At 36.2% G+C, this 20923-nt stretch overlaps 1 protein-coding gene across 2 annotated transcripts in view; it reads left to right on the forward strand.

The window, feature by feature from the left end:
- Positions 1–20923, forward strand: part of L3MBTL3 (L3MBTL3, histone methyl-lysine binding protein) — a 77294-nt gene that overhangs the window by 47727 nt on the left and 8644 nt on the right. Inside the window, exons 13-18 of one of the 2 annotated variants that reach the window (XM_026845812.1) lie at positions 1170–1280; positions 2837–2951; positions 6204–6306; positions 14221–14367; positions 15760–15927; positions 19818–19909. In XM_026845812.1, coding sequence (XP_026701613.1) covers positions 1170–1280; positions 2837–2951; positions 6204–6306; positions 14221–14367; positions 15760–15927; positions 19818–19909 — 736 coding nt within the window. The remainder of the gene's footprint in view (positions 1–1169; positions 1281–2836; positions 2952–6203; positions 6307–14220; positions 14368–15759; positions 15928–19817; positions 19910–20923) is intronic. The other variant, XM_026845813.1, reaches the window with a different exon arrangement.

Here is a 20923-nt window from a genome sequence, read left to right on the forward strand (position 1 = left end):
CAGCCACAGGGCTCAGCAGTGGGCAGGGTCTGGCTGGCCATGTCTGTACCAGGAAATGGAAAAGGACATGCCACATGCGTGCAGGCATTGATAGCATTAAACTGAGAGAGCACTAGCTGGCATCGCTCAACACTCTTCCAGAAACCATACTAGCCGAGAGTGGCTGGGGATGGTGTAGGTCCCAAAAGGTAGCATAGAGTGTGCCACTGGGCTTTGGGGGTGGAGGGGAAGGAGAGCTTGATTGCATGGAGGTCAGCTGTGCTCTGCCTTTTGGTTTCACAGCCAGAGATTCCTGCTTCCTGTACTAATATAATGGTAACCATATTAATACTGTGATAAACAAGAAAACAGATTTAATAAGAATGAAATGCTGATTGTGTTGGAGCTTGGGTAAAGTCTTCCTGAGACAGTCACAGTATTTTATGCAAGAAAACAGAGTCCTTAAACTGCAGCTGAGGAAGAAGCACCAATGTTCTGGAAAGTCTTAGAGGGACAGATAGATTATTTTCCTAGAAGTTTAAGATAAAAACCATTATGTGTCATGTGCATATGTTCCTTGAAAATGGAAATAATTTTTCTTTAGATTTCATAGATGTAGATGGCAAAGATAAAATCTGATACTCCTACCAAAGACCTACTTTGCCAGAATAGTGTTACAGAACAGGCATTTGGTCATGTTTGTTCTGATTATTTACTGTTACATAGTGGATTAGTTATGTTTTCAGTAGGAGACTGAAAAAGAATGCTTGATCCACAAAGTGAAAACACATACTAAAACCCAGAAATGTTTCTTGTAGACAATGTCATAGACATTTCAGGCTGCTGGTATGTAATACTTCAGTACTGCATTGAAACTGTTGTCCACAGTCTCTGGGAAAACTTTTCTTAGAGAATTTAGGCAAAAACCCAACAGATTTAAAATAAAAATCCCTACTTACTTGCTTGGAAGGCTTGAATGGAGAACCTGGAATCCCAAAGTAGTTACTTTATTTCTCTAGTTTAATAACACTTGTTTGAAAGATTTTTTTATGCTTGGATTTGTTGGAGAGGGAGGGCAGCTTTGAGATAATGAAGGCAGGCAGTTTGCTATGGATTTTATATGCTTGTACAATTGTGTGAGATTTTTGAGATTTTCTTCTGTTTCACATAATATTGTTCTGCTTTTCTAGAAACCTTCTCATGGCTTTCAGAAAAACATGAAACTTGAAGTGGTTGACAAGAGAAACCCAGTATTTATCAGAGTAGCAACTATTGTAGATACTGATGACTATAGAATAAAAGTAAGTTTCTCTGTCTTGCTCTACTTGAGTAACTGATGGGTAGTTTGTAAAAACAAAAAGCTATAGTTGTAAAAGTAAGCACAGGAAGAAGTGAGTCACATTGCTGTGTCCTGCTAAGCTTTTCACTGATTAATATGCATATAATTCCTTTCGAAAGGGTTGTTCTATTATCCTCTTAGTTACATTTGCTGACGTAGATAATTAGAGAGAAGAGTTGAATATGTTCAAAAATTGCTTTGGGAATAGTTGATATAAAACAGTTGTCTATTCTATCAAGAAATGTGGTGATTTAATAACAAGTGTCAAAGGGCTGCTGTGATATTTGTATTAGGACCCATAAAATATTTGGCCTAGGTTAATTGAATCTGTCTCTATAAACTTCCAGGGAGAGGAGAGAGAGAAAAAAAGAAACATGATTTCTTGTGACTTGTCAGTGACTTCTGCAATACTGAAATATATATTAATTATGGACTTTAGACTGGATTAATTTCAGATAATATATTCTAAGAAACTGCAGTTTTCTAGAAGCTGTATGATTGAATTATTTTTTCTTTTATTGTACAAAACCAGTTTACTCTCTGAAGCCCCTAACCATTAGAAGGGCTAGCATATTCCAGATACCCTATTAGATGGATGTGAAGGATATTTGTGTTTACAGTTAGTAAAGATTTATTAGGCATACATGGTATTTCAAGCAGAAGTGCATCTGACATTTCAGTTTGAATCTGAATTAACTGGTGATAGGGAGTCATCAGAACTAACATCTTCACACCTACACATTTTCTATCTAAACTTTTAAGTTGTCATGCAAAAACCAAAACCAAAACAAACAAAAAATCCCCTCTCCAGTCTAATTTATTCAAATGACAGGATTTGTAGCTTCAGGAGGGCTAATTTGTAGCATCTGTTGAAAGAGCTCTTTATGTGTTTGTGTATGTGCATCCACATGCATGAGAGATCTGACCTATTTACTAGTACAGAGGTCAAGTAAGATATGAAGATACTTAGCCTGAAAAAAAATGCATGTATAACCTATACTGGTGGTTTTCTGGGAAGTCACAAACTTGATTTTCTCTTGAATTTCAACTCCTTATCCTGTATAGTCTGATTTTAGTAAAATGGTTACTTGTGTATTGGGGGTTTTTGTTTGTTTTTTATGGTTAAATGCCATTTCTTTAGCACTTTGCGTATCGCTCTGCTATTATTAAATCCTGTTCAAACAGAAGATTAAAATATGTTTGGATTTTTGGCTTTTTTGAGGGAGAAAAAAGTCTGAAATTCATGCTTAATTCAAGTATTAATGTGAGAACTAAACTTGCCTGCTTTATTGCTGGGATTTGAGCCTGTTGATGCAAGACTTAATAAACAACCAAATGACACCTCTGTCTTTCCTTCAGTGGGAGTATGCCTGGGTCCAGAATCTAATGTACATGTATTTTCTAGTTTTCTTAAAGTGACTTGTCTAATGAACATGTGATCTTTAGGGATTACTTAAGGAAACTGATTTTGTAAATTTTTCTGATCTAATATATATTGTTTACCTTTTTGATTTTTAGGTCCATTTTGATGGCTGGGATAGTATTTATGATTATTGGACTGATGTAGATAGCCCTGATATCCATCCTGCAGGCTGGTGTACAAAAACCGGACACCCTCTTCAGCCCCCACTAAGTAAGAGAAATCATATTGTACTGTAATGATTTTAATAGGCACGTGTACTGTGCTGTCTTTTTCCCTGCCAGTGCCATCCAACGAAGAGTAGCAACTAGGATATGCAAAATAATGTAAATGTGACATTCAGTGCAAAATCAACAGTCAGTAATTAATCACTATTTAGTAGATAGTTTTATTGACCTTTACTGTAATGGAAATACAGTGTTTCTCTGGATAAGAACCACTGTCAAAACCTGAAGTAATGGTAAAGATCTCTTGTGTAAAATCCTGGCCCTCTTGAAGCCAGTGGTTAAACTGCTGTGGTCCTCAGCAGGGGTAGGGTATCACTCTTAAAATTTTCTGTCCACCTTCTATTGAAGGTTAGTATGCTTTTTAGCTCAAAGGACTCCAGACTGCACTGAGAAGACACAGCTTTCAAATGCTGTGGGAAATCCTCAAAACCAGCTAACTTCCTTTTCTTCTTCAGCTGAGGAGAGAGAGTTTAATGGTGCCCACATTGAAGATAAATCTAACAGTATGATAGCAATAATAATACTGTATTTACTGGCTTGTCCTCTCAGGAGATTTCGTTTTACTTGTTGAAGAAGTGGGAGGTCTGTCATAAGTGAGACTGAGGGTTGCAGGGAGAAGAGACTTCTGTGGTAAAGATATCCCTGCCTATGCCAGTATGTTTCTGCATAATTGTAGGGAATCACTTTAGGCAAACTTCGAAGCAGTTTTTAAGCGAGTGCTCTTCTCTGGGATTGTTTTATATTGTGACTCTGAGGTATGGTTTGCACAAGTGCTGAGTGTTCACAGCTGTAACCAAGATCAGAAAAAGCTGTGCTTGGAAAATAAGAAATGCTGAGCAATGCCAAGTACTCTGAAAAAAGTAAATGTAAAATAACTGGGATAAGGCACACACAAATTGTGTGAGTGTGTTACCTGAAAATCTCAGTACCTCAATGCAGCATCTCTAAAATGTCAAGAAGAAACGTTTCCTATCAAGCGCGTGATCAGAGTATATTCATTAGTTCTCTGAGCACTCTAGTGGTGCAGTGATGACTGCCTGTTAGGAAGTTAATCATTCTGCCTTCAAAGCAGAGTCTGAATAGAGTGCCGTAAGTGCCAAAGCACAAAATGAGTAATGAGGAGAAGATAGGATACCACATATCTGCTGCTTAATCTGAGATGTGTGTCCTGTGTACTGAAAGAAGGAACAGTCCAGTGGGAAAAAATTGTCTGTGACCACGTAAATAAAAATTGTGTAATAAGGCTCAAGAGCTGAATAAAGTTGCAACATTTCTATTATCTAAGATTGAAAAAAAAAAAAACCAAAACACCTTTGCCTAGGAGGGAGTATAAAATAAATCAATTCATTTTGTTGGAGACATTAAAAGAAACAAAATAGATGCCCATCAGATACAACACATCGTGTCCTCTAGGTGGTGGCACAGGAGGCACTGTTAATGTCTTTTAGGGTATGACTGGCGGAAGTGACTTTTTGATACTAGTTAAGCTACAGAAACGAAGATGGATGATGTGACAGGAGGGAAAATGACCATCCATTAATTAACTGCACAAATACTATTAAAATAGGATGATAACTGAATGATATATTCTTCCAGTAATATGACTTTGTATTATTACTGTAGAATATGCTACAGAATATAGAATATTATAAAAATACTAATATGGTTTCCAAGTAAGTTAAAGTGCATTTCAAGTTTTGTGAAAGGGTTTTAGGACGGAAGAAAATATTTTACAAGACACAATATTTTTTCCTCAATCAGTAAGATAGTCCTTTTAATGACACAGTCCAGATCCCTGCCTTAAGCACTACAAGCTTTGTGTGAATGATGCCACAATGTTAGCAATACTAGTCTAGAACAGTCATCATAATGGTCTTATGCTCCCAGTATTTGTGTATTCATAGTGTTTTCTTTCAAGATGTAGTGAAGTCATCATGGTGGCTTATGACCTTTTTGATAGCAGTTTGGGAATTAAGACCCATGTATTGATGTTGATTTTATTATTGTTTCACAGTGACGCAAGCAGCAGCTTCTTGCATAAATATGGACAGCCAGTTGCAGCTCTTTTAAATTACATTTTTAGGGAGTTTGAATTTAAGTGAAGAGAGAACATTTGTAGGGAGCTACTTTTTGCAAAACTAGAGCATCAGTGAGGCAGGACTTCCCTTTACAAAAGTGTCCCTATTAAGTTAACTCTTCCTCTGAGTCACTAACTTGTTATGTTACAGGCATCAATTTTGCATAAAGGTAGGAAAGATAAAATTCTCTGTTCTCTCATCTGTTAGAGCCTTTTAAAGCCTATAGAAGTCTTTGGACTTCAGTGTAGTCATTGTAATGTTAGCATAGGTAGAACATTTGTTAAAAAATGCTTTTGGGCTGTTCTAATGACACATAATCATTCTCTGTCTTTCATTATCCATCTGCGAGCAAGAATTTGGAAAACAGGAAAATCTATTTAAGTAGACCTTTCTATGTCGATGTCGTTATCTGTAGGGGGAGATACAAGTTCATGTACTTCTCAAGTAAAACCAGTACTAGAGAGACAGTACATACTTGCAGATGTGCAGGAGGTGTTCTCAGTTTCATATACTGGAGTAGGTCTGTCTCTCACTTGCTATGAAACTATGGGTTATATACTGTGTTTGTTTGAGTGTCAAAGCTAGTTTTGACAGCTACATGCTTTAATGTCTCTGCAGCATCATTGTCACAGGTTGATGAAAATCAGACAAACATAAATTCAGATAAGTAAAAATGTCAAAATCTTCTCATGGCTTGTTCTTTTAGTAGAATTTTCAGCCTTTGTTTTCATGGTTTGATCATCGGAAAACTTGAGCTAAAAATGGAGAAGTCAGTACCCATTATGAACAGATCTTCAGGAACAGCAGGGTAACTTACTTTGTCTGTGTTCTTGCAAAACAACCAGTTTGGAACTATGGGTAGTTAATAGAGAAATCTTAAGTCATACAATTCCTCCAAGATTTGCATTTTTATATAGATGTAGCTCTCCTGTAGAGATTTTTTTCACACAGAGTAAAATTATTTCTCCAGAGGATTAGGTTGTTTGAATCTCCATCATGCTTTTGCAGATTGCATTCTTAAAGTACTTTAAAATTAGGTTCTGTTTACTTATTTCTTCTTTATGTTTACTATGATACTCTGGTATTCATGCATATTTATATAACTTTTAAAGATTAGATACTCTTTTTTAATCTCATACGTAATTTCCCCTGACATGCAGGTCCCTTGGAATTGGTGGAAGCTTTAGAGCATGGAGGCTGTCCCACAGCAGGATGTAAAGGAGTTGGGCACATTAAAAGAGCAAGACATATTGGCCATCATAGGTATGTGCTATGAAACTGTAATTTTATTCTTTTGATTGATATGTGCATGGGGTTTTTTAATTGTTGCTCACAAGAAAACAGATCCAACCTGGAAGAAAATACAAAATCTTGTAAACCTAAATATGCAGTGATTTCAGTTGCCATGGTGAGCATGCTGAAATAAACATTAGCAGTCTGTAAGTTCATTTCACTAGGGTGTGCTGTGATAAGATTTGTTGAACATGATTTTTTGTCACAACTGATAGATTCAGCTACTCAGTATTTTATTCCTATGAGGATTCCTCAGCTTGCTGATTGGATTGCAAAATGTTAGACAAATATGTATAAAGTAATAACTTGTGAACCTTTTGAAATATGAGGCCACTAATTTTATTATGGCTTGAATGTTTTTGTCCTGCTTGGTTGGTAGGGGTGAGGATTTGCTTGTTGGCTAGGAAAAATATGAAAAAGGAAATTCCAATTGATGTATTCCTGAATGACAGCCTGGACAACTTGCTGTTTGTACCTAGTGTTTCTAAAGATGCTTTTGTTGAAGACCTTCTGAAATATAATACAGAAATGTGAATGTCCGAAGCTGTCTTAGAGGACATTTGACATAGGGAGAGCATTAGCATGGGAGAATGGAATGGAGGACGGAGAGACAATGACAGTAAATGGAAAATATTTACTAAGTCAAAATTTTATTATCTTTAAAAAAATTGCAGTATGAGGTTAATCCTGACTATTGCAGTAAGGGATATACAGTTAATGGAACATGTTAAATTGAAAATTAAGTATCATAAATATCATCCTATTACTTTTTTTCAAATCAAAGCTTCCAGAAGTTTTCTTGGAATTTTTTCCATTACACAGACGTGTGATCCTCAAATGTCATATCACTTTGTGCTTTCTGCTCTCATTCTTTGATTTGGATTGTTCTTTGATTATTTGTGTATTCAAGTTTTCGAAGTGTATCATTAAACTACTGTGATCCAGGAGTTATCTCTGCAGTCTTTTCATGTTTTCGGTAGGAGAATTATGTCCTGTTAGCTAGAATTATGCTACAAGGTTTTGATGGTTTATCAGCACTGGTTGAAGTCCTGACTCACCCCTAACAAAGATACTTGCCAACAAAATTCACTGTGTTGTTACATGTTTAATGTGCAAAAGGCATCTTTTGCTGCAAGAAGTTCTTTCCTACCTACTGCACAGGTATTGCCTTTGTGTTATTAGGAGGCAGAAGAACTCTTGATGCTAGCACAACCTTTATCTCCAGGAAGGGACTGGAGCTAGAGTTAGAGCTAGGTTAGCTCCAGTGACAAAACCTGTTCCAGTAGGAACTGTGGTGGTGGTGTCATGACACAGTGTGCTGCACTGCTGTCTTTCAGATTATTCTCACCCTTTTTTACTACCTTCCCTTTTGAGAAGCTTTGTTTCACTCATTCAGCAGGATACCTCCTTAAACAGTCACGTTAGTAGTTAAGAGGTTATCATCCTTAGTATATGATAACCTGCTGCATTCATGTTCTTACTCCAGTGCAAATGTGAAACTAGACTTTCCTAAAAAGCTCCCTGGCTGCTTAGCTGAAACACATTTTATTTCATATTCCAGTAGACTGAGTCTTGCATGATTTATTAATGCACCTGATCGGTAAGGCAATAACTTCCATTTCAGAATATTATCTTCCTTACCATGTGCTATCTCAGTTACTTAGAATCAGATTAATATACCCATTCTTAGCCCAAGGCTGAAACTTAAAAAAATCACACAAAACCAAAACCCCTGTAAGTGAATGTGTCAGAAAAGTTTTTAATTTATGATCTCTCTAAATAAGCGTTGGCACTAAAACTTTTAATGTTTCACAGGGAAGGGATGAGTAAAGCTGTATGTCTGTTAGTTCATGTGGCCTTTGCTTTTATAACTAGATTTTCCATGGTATTTAAAGTTGTTATACTTACTCATCCTGAATATTAAAAAAAGAAATAAACTCATGGCATCTATTGTGTTTCATTTTTACTATGATCTTAGCTCATTAACTGATAGTTCTAGTGGATAAATATATAACAAAAGAGATTTTGTTGATCATAAGACAGGTATTTGCTGTTTCATAGCAAGTAAATTAACACTATTAAGTATCTTACTCACTAACTATATTGGTTTGCCCTCTGTGCTGATATTGTTGCTTTTTTCTTGAGCATTTCTGAGGAAAATAATGAGATTTGTTATTTATCTGCAGTCTACAGACTTGAGGGTCCAGGTCACCCCCAAAATTCTAACATTGTACCATCACTGTTTTACTGAATTAACATAGACATCTTGAAATTGGTATAATTATCCACGTCAGAAAGCAGTCCCTTGGCTCTTTTATCTTGGCAACCTTGAAATGTATTTAACCATGCTTATCTTTTTTTTCATAATGAGGTACAATGTCTGTCTACAGCATAAATGCTTGTGTGCAGAAAAGATGATAATTTAAAATGCTAAGTAGTTCTGAAATAATTTTGAGAGCTTGTTCCTTAGGAACTAGATGAAAGCCTTGGTGATTAATTAAGTAGTGAAGTTAAAGCATTCACTTTTTGAAAAAGTTGATGTTAATAAGGACTGGATAACTATCACCAGTTGATCTAGGGTTTTCTGTTGCACAGTTGAAACTGAGACTGATGGGCAGGTTGGTAGCATTATGCAGATCACCTGCATGTTTATGATTGTGAATGGTATGCTCTCTGAAGTTAATGCATGCAGTCGTTTTCAAGTTCAAGCAGTAATGCAAAGTGGTCAGTTGTAAACAGGTCATTTGTGTTTTGTGTCAACTCTTCATGAATAAAGATATTCACCAGAAGCTTTACATGCATTATGTGTTAAGTTGAAGTGCACTGAATGTGCCATAGTGGAGGCTGTGTTGTAGGAGAACTACAGCACAGAAAGGCAGGAAACCTCAGCTCAGCAGGATGTTGCATCTCTTTGTTCAGTGTCTGCTGAAGTGTTTCTCATCTGATTTTGATGCTGGTCTCAAGTTTCATTTTATCTTTTATGTAAGGTCATTAATCCCAGCAAAATCTGTTAGACGCTACTCTTGAGTCAGGTTAGAATGTTGAAGCAGCTTTCTCCTAAAAAAGAATGCTTTGATGATGAATGTGCATTGTAAATTGTGGAAGAGAACATTTTTATTACTTGTTTCCAGAGTAGTTAAAAATGTTTTAATGAAGTCAACGGAAGTAAAGCCATCACTTAATAAAAATCCAGCAGAAAAAAAACCAATACATCCTCCAGATGTTGTCAGGACCTTTTTGCTGGAGGTTTCTTACTAATCATGTATCACTACCAGCAGATGCGGTTATCTGGACTTAGGCTGCTCTAGATAAAGTCTAATCCCAGTTAGTCCAATCTATTTGTTGAACCCATCGAGGAAGATATTCTGAGCAAATCCAGGTGAATTTTCCTGGAGCTGCCATGGAACCTTATCCCCTGGCAGTGCTTGGCAATAACTTGCACCTGAAAGGCAATGAGTAACTTAGGCTGGTAACATTTCTCCAGCTAAAACAGGAGACTTGTCTGTGGCTTCACACACATTTGTGAAATATTCTAAGCAGTCATAAAGAATAATAATCTATATTTTAAAATACTTTAGTATTAACTTCATATTACCAAACAGAGTACCACCTTACTCTTCTTTAGGTTAAAAGAGTATCCTGGCTATGTTCCTTTCTGATATTAGGTGTAGTTGAGGCTGAGTAATCCAGCTGGACTCTGTGCTTCAGAAACCTTGCATACTACTAGAAGATAGGAGCATCTCCAGATGTCTGGAGAAGACTTAAGGTCCATGCCCACACAGCAGTAGCCCAGTTTATCCTACTACCCTTGAACTTTAGAGAAAAAATATATGTGTGTAACCCTACCTAGAGATAGATCATGAGAGCAGTTGTAAAATAACCACAAATGAAATATGCTACCTGGATACTTTTGATCTATCAGACAGTTCTGGAAAGAGCTGATAATTTAAAACCTCTGCTGACTTGAAAATCCCAGGTCTGTGATCCCAGGAATTCTTCAGAATGATAATAGGAAGTAGTAATCAGTGCATTGGGTTTTTCCTTCGTTGATCTTTCCTGATTCCATAAAAACAGAAGCTTCTTTTCATGATCAGTTTTTACTGAACCTGTGCAGGACTCTGTAAACAGTGGCTCCCTGTCCTCAGAAAACTGTGTTATGGACACATGTATTGCCAGCCACTCTGCTGCCATTTCAGTAGGATGCAAAGTGTGCAGCACATAGCTAACTGCTGTTGTATGTTGATCTTTCAACATTTAGAGATGGCTGATTAACTAACTCTCCTGTGTGGGGAGGTTGGGTGGTGTTAATGTGAATATTTGTTTACTGAAATACGGGTTGAGCCTACTGAAGCAGCTCAGATGATAATTGAGTATTTTCATGTTGGACTGGTTTCAAAGCTGTGAAGCAGTGCTGGAGGGTGGCTCTATCACATGTGTAGTAGAGATTTCAAATTGGGTACCTGCTGCTGCTTCCACTTCTTGCCATGCTCCCTGTGCCTCTGGCAGACCTTGGTACCCCCAAGTCAAGGACATCCAGTCATTTTGGAAACTGGCTTCTGAACTTCTGCCGTTTTCAAAATAGTGTGTTAAAACAAACTGCAAGCTGGAGCAAAAATCCAGATTTAAGTTGACAGAAGAGTTAAAAATCCTAATTTAATATTAAATAGCCTAAACATCAAGACTTCTGAGCCTTTGAGATTGAGTTATCTCTAAAACTTACAGTCCTGTATAAAACAATTACTTCTATTATGTAGGAATAACAAGATTAATTTTATGTTCTTTGTAGTAGACAAGTTAGACTGAACTGACGGCTGGAGGCATTGAGATTTAGGAGGATTTACAGATTGATCTGAAGCCATGTAACTCATACACAGGTTCATTCATGCTGTCTTTTGGTGAAACAAAGCTACCAGTGGAAACCTTGAGGGTTCTTTCTGTTGCCCCGAGTAATAGTAACATCAAAGGACTATCAAGGAGTTTTTAAAAAACAATGCAGCAACTCAAATTAATTACAGAGGAAAAGTCGTCTGAATCTAGTGTTCTAAAGCATTGTTAATATTATAGCTGTCATTGACTGAAATTGTCATTCAACTTCTGGTTTTCCAGAAAATGCTAAAGGAAAAAGCATCATGTAAACAGGCAAGTTCCAATGAAAGACTGAATTTTGGGGCTTATTCTTGTTTTTTAATTTAAAACATCTTAATGGTGTTGGTAAACAGAAGATCTGGTGGGAATGAAATTGTATTGTCAGATTTCATTGTGGTGTAAGGCTTTTTTAACTGAAGTTAGATACCACCTTGGTAATGTTTAGTGTTTCCTTGAGACAGCCCTCTGACTGCTTAAAAACACTAAGCCTCAAAACACCCCTATGAGCATAGGAAGCCAAAAGAAGTTTACATACTTTGCCTTATAGCAGTGACAGAACTGAGATTAGCCAATATATTCCTGAGTTTCTGATAATTGTATTTCATTCATCACAGTGGTATGAGTTTGTCACAGCAAGAACTTAAATTGCACTAGCACAGGCTCCTTAGAACCTTTTTCTGAATAGAAGCCTGTATCTTTTATCTTGTAGATCATTTGAAAGGGAAAAAAAAATCATTGTGATAGATGCCTCAGTATAAAGAATATTTTAAAAGTTCCCCTCTTTCCTAGTGTTCTTTTCTTCCCCATCTTTCAGTTCATGCTTTTAGTTCTTTGAAGATGTCTGACAGAGGCTAGTCCTAAGACAGACAAAACCAGTAGGTTGAAAAATAAATGTAAGTAGAGGTATATAAATAAATCCAAAGCAAAATGCCAGATTCTGCTTAAGAGAAATCAGAAATAAAAATTAAATGCTCCAAGTTAAATTTTCTTTGTATATTCTATTCAATATCTTTAAAACATTTTCATTAACAAAAAACCTACCCTATTTCAAGTGTAGTGGTTTAAGAGTCCAGCTATCCATTTGGCTATATCTTACTCTGCTATGTAGACTTCTGGTATGAAGGTACTCATGGCAAAAAACTCCAGTGCCTGTATCTCAGAGGAGGTGCTGGGACTACCACCCTGGGACTACCACCCAGTTCCTGAGAAGGCTGCAAAGATTACTGAACCTGTATAGATCCTCTGAGGACGGATGGCTGTATGTCCCTTGAAAACACTGTACAGGCTGTTGTGGGACACCATCTGCTTGGAATGGCCTTAAATGGGGATCTCATCTTGATTAGAAAAGCAGAAATCATATTCTGCTGGCATGCTTTTCTTCCGTAATTCCAGTTCAGCACAGCTATACAAGGATTTTAAAAAAAAAAAACAAACAACAACAACAACAAAAAAACAAACCCCAAAACTTGATAGTCTTGTTTTCAAATGAACTAGTTGACAAAATCAGATGTGCCGTTGGACTCCTGAGTCAATAACCCTAGCAAGGACTGACTGACTTGGCCTGTGTAGCCTTAAGGAATTTTCTCCTTTTATGCTAGTGTTGACAGAAATGTAAATTTACACCAGCTTTTTGTTTATGTTGGTAAGACCAAAATTACACAACTATTATTGGTCCAATTTCATGATAGGAGTTGATTCATACACACTGTGAATCCAAAACTTCATCGGTAAAGGAAAAGGCAAATGTATGGCATATTTTGAATAAAAGACTTTTTTTTTTTTTTATTCTGTGCTTTGTAAAACAAACATGATAATGAAAACTGTTGGGTTTCTATTTAGTGTTTATAATTTGGAGGTGGCAGGGCATATGGCTGGCAAGGTAGACTTGTTTATATTAGACAGTTCTGTTTGAAAGTCAGGCATGTAACAATCAGTGAAACAAATACAACTTTGCAATAGTTTATGGAAAGCCAGATAGTTATATTCTTGAAAAGAAAATAAATGAAATCCAGGGACATGGGATTTTTACATTTTACCATTGTAGAGGTCCTTGTAATAACACTGGTGAGTAGAAAAGCACAATTTTAGATTATAGTTAGTGTCATGGCTCATGAATCACAAATAGAGCATTATGTTTAGTAGAGCCTGTATCTTAAAAAATTTGAAATCAGAGCATGCTGTTATTTGTTGTTGTGGCATATATATCTTACAGAATTTGGGATATATGAAGGGTTAGTATGTAGCCTGACCAATCAATTGAACATAGCATTGCATTCTTCTAAAGACAAAATCCTAGTTCAGCCCAGTGTGATTTGTGTTGCTCTTCTTCCCTTTCCTACCCCTTGTGGAAGATACAGCTTTCACATTTGCTAATGTTTACAAGTCATTGTCAAAGTACAGTGTCAAATTCTCTCTTTATCTAGTTGGAGTGTAGTGACATAGGGATTGTTGAATTGACAGGAAAGACTGTGAAAATATCACAGTCTTTTAATGGATTATTACAAAATGGCATTTGCAAAGATGGGCATTCATGGCCATAAGAGAATGTGCGGCATTCCTCATACTGTGCCTTTGCAGTGCAGCTTCTGTATGGACATTACATGATAGAAATACCCTCCTTTGTGGGAAAAATAACCATATGAGTATGATTTTATTTGGAGAGTTGGGTATAGTCAAAGGCACCCTGTATATTTTGTATAAAATGCCATTAAAGGTATGAGAGAGCAGGCTAAACATTCATCAAGCAATTTTCAAGAATGTATGCTGTAATATAAATTAATACAAATTTTTGTGTAAGTTGCTGTCAAAAGGAAATTGAAAAACATTTAGGTTGAGGTTTTTAATCAGTGAATTTATTAACATTTTAAATTATGACTATTACTTGTTTTCTAATCTTTATTATATTAATTGATTACCTCTAATTCTAGAAGACTGACCTCTGATGTCATTTCATTTGAACTGAGTGAAGTCAGTAAAGTGTCTGAGAATAAGGAGGCATTTCTCTTTTTCAACTTCTAGTGCAGTCAGCTGCCCGTATTCAGAGATGAACTTGAACAAAGAAAGCCTCTTACCTGACCGGTTGAGCGGGGAGATGCCTGCAGCCAGTCCTGTCCCCAGAAACAGAAAAGTGGAAGCAAGTGAAAGATCCACCTCTCCTGTAATCAAGTAATTACGATCAAAGTGTTGTCCATGCCTAACGGCAGTACTTTATTTCAGTGTTATGCAATGTAATTTGTAGTTGTGTAATGGCTGAATGGTTTCAGAAGGGCCTGCCTATTTATCTACAACAGGAAAGAAATGGTTTCATCAGTGCTTATCGAAAAGGTCACTGAGCTGTCAAAGACTGATACTGATTTTACTATGTATGATTTAACAAGAGTTTGGTTTCATCTTCAGCGTAACTCTCTAGACTACTAAGCGGTTAATTGGAATTTAAAATGGATTGTTTGTCAGTCGATTTCACTTAAGAAAATTATTTATTTGTGTTTCTTCTGCTTGCTGGAGTGGCCTTATTGACATGAATGTAAATTAATGTTGCTCTTTGAAGAATAGCCACTATAAATTATGTTGGTTTTGTGGGAGTGGGGAATCAAGTTACTGGGAGTGAGTTTTGCAAGAGCGATGCAGAAGTCTGTAGCTGAAGCTTCTATCAGGAGCACTGGGAAAAAAACGGAGGCATGTGATACCCAGATGAGGATTTTCAGATGATGGTTTTCTATCAGAAATTGTAGACATCAACTCCTGTGCTTATTTTGGGCTGTGGCGATACACAGAGAATTTAAGAAGGAAAGGAAAAGAAGAGAAGCTTTCCATTATTTTCAAGGGCTACATTAATGTAAATGAAAATGAGAATGTTCATAGTGAAGACTTCCAGTTCCCACTGTAATGACCATGTATTTTCAGTAGATGGTATTTTAAATTATTTACATTCTCAGAGACAGACAGTTTGAGCTTCATGCTTTAAAAACCAAAATACTCAGCTGTCAGAGAGTGCTTCCTGGTTCAGTTGTTCCTATAAATATAGGGTTGTAGAAATCTGAAGTGACTTAATTACCCTCTGACAGGCAGCCCGCGTACTGTCCCAGTGAAGCCAGTAACAGTTTGAGCAGTGTTCGCTGTGGCAGGAACTGTGTCAGGTGTTGCTTTTTTTCATTGTCTCAGTTAAGAGACTGCGTAACATTTTTTAAGGCTCCTGGCTGCACAATGATATATAAGGGGGAGAAGAGAGAGCAGAAAAATGGTACTTCAAAGTTTTCTTGTGTTACAAATATTTGAAGCAGATAGCTTATTATCAAAATTAGACAAATTATGTTACTCTTGAATTTCATAAACATTCAACCTTTGATTTCATGGGGAAGAGAGTTCTGTATTGTGATTTCTGAGATCCCAGGTATACAGTTTTATTGGTGGCAAGTAAAAAACTGCTGTGTAGTTCAGAAACAAAGAAAAACCATGTATATATTCAGTTATATTAATGACTCTTTACCCATAGGGAAAACAAGTTGCATATCAACTCAGCTGTGTTTCATTTTAAACATTTTGGTATTTTGTTTCAAGCAGTGACAGAAAATGCCCCAGCCCTGGTCATATAAGTACAAAATCTTCAGTTCACAATCGATCATCTGGGAAAGCTGTACTAGAAACAACTAAGCAGGAAGATGCAGAAAGTAAATCTCCTTGCAAGAAACCCCTGTTACATGATGTGAAAGAAAAGAAGGCACCTGGGTAACTATAACTTTTTTTCACAGTATGGGTTGTTTGGAGTTGATCAGTTTAAAATGCAGCTTACCAGGCAATGCAGTACAGTGATTTGTCTGGAACTCTTGGAACAGCAGTGGGGAAGGAAATGGAAGTTCTTCAGCTGTCTTTATATTAGAAATGGGGGGAAGGGAGTGTCACAATGTATTTAAGAAATAAGAAGTGCATATCAGAGAGAGAAGGAAAATACTACGAAACTACTGGAAATTGAGATCTTTCTTCCCTTACCTCTGTGTACAAATATGTTATTGTACATGTACAAGTATGTACATGCATTTAAAAATAAAAAGTAATTCCTTAACTCTCAGGATTCAAAGTATCTTGACAAAAAATAACATGAGCTAGTTTCCAAGCTTGCACTGGAAGTATGGTATAAAAAGGCTATCTTTGAAACTAAAAAGATACAGTGTTTTCATAGGGATATGTGAGGCAGTAGAGTTCCCCACATTTTTAACTAGTTACACTATCAGTGCATTATTTTATTGACTGTTTTAATACAAAAATAGAAGACACCTGAAACAAAAAGTGTCATTTGTTATATATTTATGTCAGCTACATTATCATGTGTTCATAATATATGAACTGTATGATTGTTAGCAATAATAGTGTCTCGAGAGACTTCGGATAGTTAGTATTATATGGCAAATACCTCACAGTAAAGCTGATGATTGAAATTTAACTGTTTTGTTAAGAATCAATAAATCCTCTGAAACTCCTCTCTAAGATTTTTTTTTTTAACTTTTTTTTTTTTTTTTCCAAATTTGGTTACCCAGATTTGGCAGTGTTTTACAATTTCCCTTCTTTTTTCCACTAGAATTTTTTTTTCTTTTCTGAACTACTGTTGTTTCTTTTATTCCAAAAACCTATGCTAAATAAAAAAATAAAATTTAATGTGTGGCATTTTGCATCTTTTAAAATTGGTCAGCTTTCTTTAGAACATTCTTTCACATTATTTCAGTCAGGTGCTATTGTTCAAGTTATATTGAAAAAGATGTAGTAGGAGCATCAAGCAGTGTTGATATCACTTCCGTATCATAAACAAACAGCATTCACTAATCGTACACAAGTGAATTTAAACAGTAAAAAAGGACAGAAAATTTCCATGTGTACTTTTGAAATAACCTGTGTTAATTAATAGTTGTCATTTATCACTCTAACCATATTTGTAGTAAAATCATCTTTTTTTTGAAATAAACTTTGACTTTACAGACCATCTCTTAATTGAAGAACAAATTTTTTTTGTCTTTCATTTTTTAAGAGGGTATTACCTTTATGAAGACCTAAATTAACCAATAGGTGTGCTGTCTGTTTGGTGTATTGAGTCATTTTTGTTAAGAGAATTATCAGTCTTGTGCCAACTTTGAACTACCCAGCGGCTTTGCAGTTTGTATTTGAACTGTTTGAATATACTGATGACTCTGCATTTTATCATCTAGCTTTCCACATTCTTTAAGTATCCAGCATAGTCAGAGAGGACTTTTAGTTGAATAAATTTCATTTGAAAAAGGCGTGAAAAACAGCATTCACAACATTAACTATATGTGAATTGATAAAGTTATAAAATATTGAGCATCTGGTTATTGCAATGCCCAGTGGATCTTTTTAGATATGTATTTAAAGTACACATGCATAATTGAAGACATAGATATATCTACTTGTGTGCTCTTTAGCTGCTGAGCTCATAGTGTGAATTTAATTACTTTTGACTTCAGTACAGCTGTGTATACCTTCATATTCCAGGTAGTCTTTTGTTTCATAGAAGACCTTAATTGAGGAACCAACCACATACGAAGCCAGCCGTGAGATTTGTTGTGTTAAATCTAAGTGGTACTCAGATAATCTCCAGTTCCACTTAATCCTTTTCTTTCTTTTTTTTCTTTTTCTTTTTTTTTTTTTTTAAACTAGTAAAGAGGTATCTGTGCATACAAACAATAATACTAGAAAATTTTGGTTTGCAATAATAGTGTGTAAAAACTGTAGTCTGTCCCTCTGGAATGTTCCTGAGATTAAAATTAAAAATAAAAATTACATGCCTACAGCATATTCAATTTTTGTTTTAAAGCATCTTTATACTATAGTCGGAATAGCAAAAGAATTTCACTGTAATAGGAATTCCACTCTGGAGATACCTACAGTAAAGGAAGGTGTATACTCAGACTTGAGAATCAAATGGTACTACTTCTTAAAATTCAATTTTCCTTCCAGCCCCTTCCTTAAAACCTTCAATTTGTGATACTATCTTGTATTTAACTAGTGAGATAAAATTTCTGGGTGTGTTGCTATGAAAATTGTCCTCAAGAAAATAGGAAGATCCATGTTTCTTCACAGATTTTGGTGGTCTCTTTTCCTTACATTTAATTACTGTAATCATTTGCTTTGACTTTGGAATTAATTGCACTACTTCGTAGTATCTCACTTTAAAAGCTTTCTGTGTTTGTAGAGGTTAGGAAAATAATTTTTAAGTAAATAAATACAGGTGATATTTCTGAGTAGGATACTGTGAAGAAGTCCTTTGTGGCACAAGAAGGCATGCCTGCTGTATGCATTTCCCTGGCATTGCTTGTCATACCATTATTATTTGTGTCCTACCATACTACAAAGGCTGGATTTTTTGATTGTGTTCATTTTGCACCATTTATAGTGTGTTAAATATATCTCTGTTGCTGTCAGTGAACTTGCAGTTCCAAGCTGTTTTATTCCAAATTGCTTATTTGTATTTAATATATAAATAGTATTTAATAATATAAATGTAAACAATTGAGTTAAACAGGTCTGTTTCTTCTTTGAATTTGTGTTTTGTGGTTAGCTAATCTTGGTGTTAGCTCTAGTTTGGCTTTTTATCCGTGTTTGGGACATGTGTAAAGGGGTTCTTGTTGACTGCTTCTCTGGTAGATAGTAAAGCATGGGTTTCATGTAGTGGGCTTCCTTGTAGTCTTGACTTTAAGGTCATTCTGTCTGGTGCCTATTTGTAGAAAATGTTTATTATGTACTTAGTATCTGAGAGTTCTGCATCTGTAATGGTTTAGTAAGAATTGGCCGAAGTGTTCTCAAGTTCTTAAAAAGCAAAAGGAAATAAATAGACACATCATGTCAGCCAGTTGATATAAGCTTAGTTTCTGTAAGAAACCATGCTGGAAATACCTTCTGAAGGCAGAGTTTGAAAAGGAACTTCCCAGGGGCTGACTATAAGATGCAAATACACCCCACCCTCCTTTGAGAAGTTCTCTTATTTCCACCTCTCCTGACCCATTTTTCTCAGTAGGGGGAAGGCATTCCCTCTTTGCAGCTGTTTGGGCTGGCAAAGCTGAAGGAGCAGCCACAGCAGCAGGCAGAGTGGCTCTTTTAGCTGGATAAGAAGTAATGCAAAAACAGGAACAAAAGAATACAGATATTTTCATAGGAACGTAAATAGCTGCACAACCATGTGTCAGTATAGTACAGTAATTGGGGTGGGGTGGAGATGAAGGTTGGCCAGAAAAGAAGGAGTAGGTGTAGTTTCAGACAGCTCCTGAAAATGGCCTGGGTAACCAGTAGGAGATGCAGCTATATATGTTATTCACTCTTCCCATCTTCTGCCTTCATTTGTATATTTTCTGGTTTCAGTTATGAAGTCAAGTGTGTTGATAGGAATTATGTAATCAGTTTACACTACTCTTGAGCCTTCATTGCGGAATTCATGTCAGTAGTTATGCCATCTGTGTAAGTCAGAAATTAGATCCTCTCTTTTTTTTATTTTATGATACTACATCCTTTGTGTGGGAATCCTGGTGTGTTAACAGCATTGTTAGCAAGAGATGTCATCATGCTTAGTGATTTTTATGATGTATTAATAAAAGTGAACATCTTATTTTCCTCAGTGTAATATTACAAACAAAGGACTCCATAAAGAACAAAGAGTGTGAAGAAGAGGAGACAGAAAATAAGCTGCTCATTTCAAATGAAATTAAAGGTAAATTGGCAGTACTTAATTTGTTTTATATTAAAATCTGCAGAACTAAACAAATATGTTCTTCCTTGAGGTTCATCATGAAACTGCATTGCTACTTATTTTTGACATTTTCACTGTGACCAAAAATTTCTTGACAGCAACACTTTTAACACAATGTTTCTTTATCTTGTAATCGTCATAGGTTTTGCCAGGAACTTTATCGCAGTTGTAAAGATGAGTGCAAAATGAATACTGGTATAAAAAGTTTCATTTCAATAATATTTTTCCACTGACTTTTAAAAATAGGCAATTAAACCAGTCTGAGTTATAAAGGTATAGCATTTACTTGTTGCTTAAAAAGTGTATTGGAAGAAAGTTAAAGCATTTACATGTTACAGGCATAACATAAAGTTCAGGTGACTTACTCAACCCAACCTCAGTCTGTTGTGCAGTCTGATACTTTCCAGCAATCCACGTGCAGAACAGGCCCTTTTTTTTTCATGAGTGTTACAGAGGGATGGCTACAGTTTTTATTTCACTGAAAAACTGGAGACAGTCCTGTGGAGGGCCACCAAGATGATTAGGTGGTTGAAGGACTTGACATATAGAGAAAGGTTGAAGGAATTTGGGAAGGGAAGGCTTGGAGGAGTCTCGTCACAGTCTCCAGTAACTAGAAGGTAATTACAGGGAAGATGGAGTTACCTTGTCCTGCAGGACGCACAGTGGCTGTGGTGGTAAAAAAAAGGGAATGAACACAAGTTGCTTCGGGGGAAATTCTGTCTGAATAATAAGAAACTTCTTAACATGAGAACAATTGGAATAGGCTGCCCAGGAAAGAGGTGAAATCTCTCTTGCTGGTAATTCTTAGGACTTATCTTGACAGGGCCCTGTATAACTTAGGCGGATGCCCTGCTCTTAACTGAAGGTTGCATCGTAGGTCTCCAAAAAACCCTTCCAGCATGGGCTTTACTTTGGTTCAGTGATTCTCTGTGATTGTGTGTACTGTGTCAAAACCCTTGGCTGTTCACTTATCCA

Source organism: Athene cunicularia, assembly GCF_003259725.1.
Source record: "Athene cunicularia isolate RWA chromosome 3 unlocalized genomic scaffold, athCun1 chr3_part1, whole genome shotgun sequence".
In the NCBI taxonomy this organism is placed as follows: Eukaryota; Metazoa; Chordata; class Aves; order Strigiformes; family Strigidae; genus Athene; species Athene cunicularia.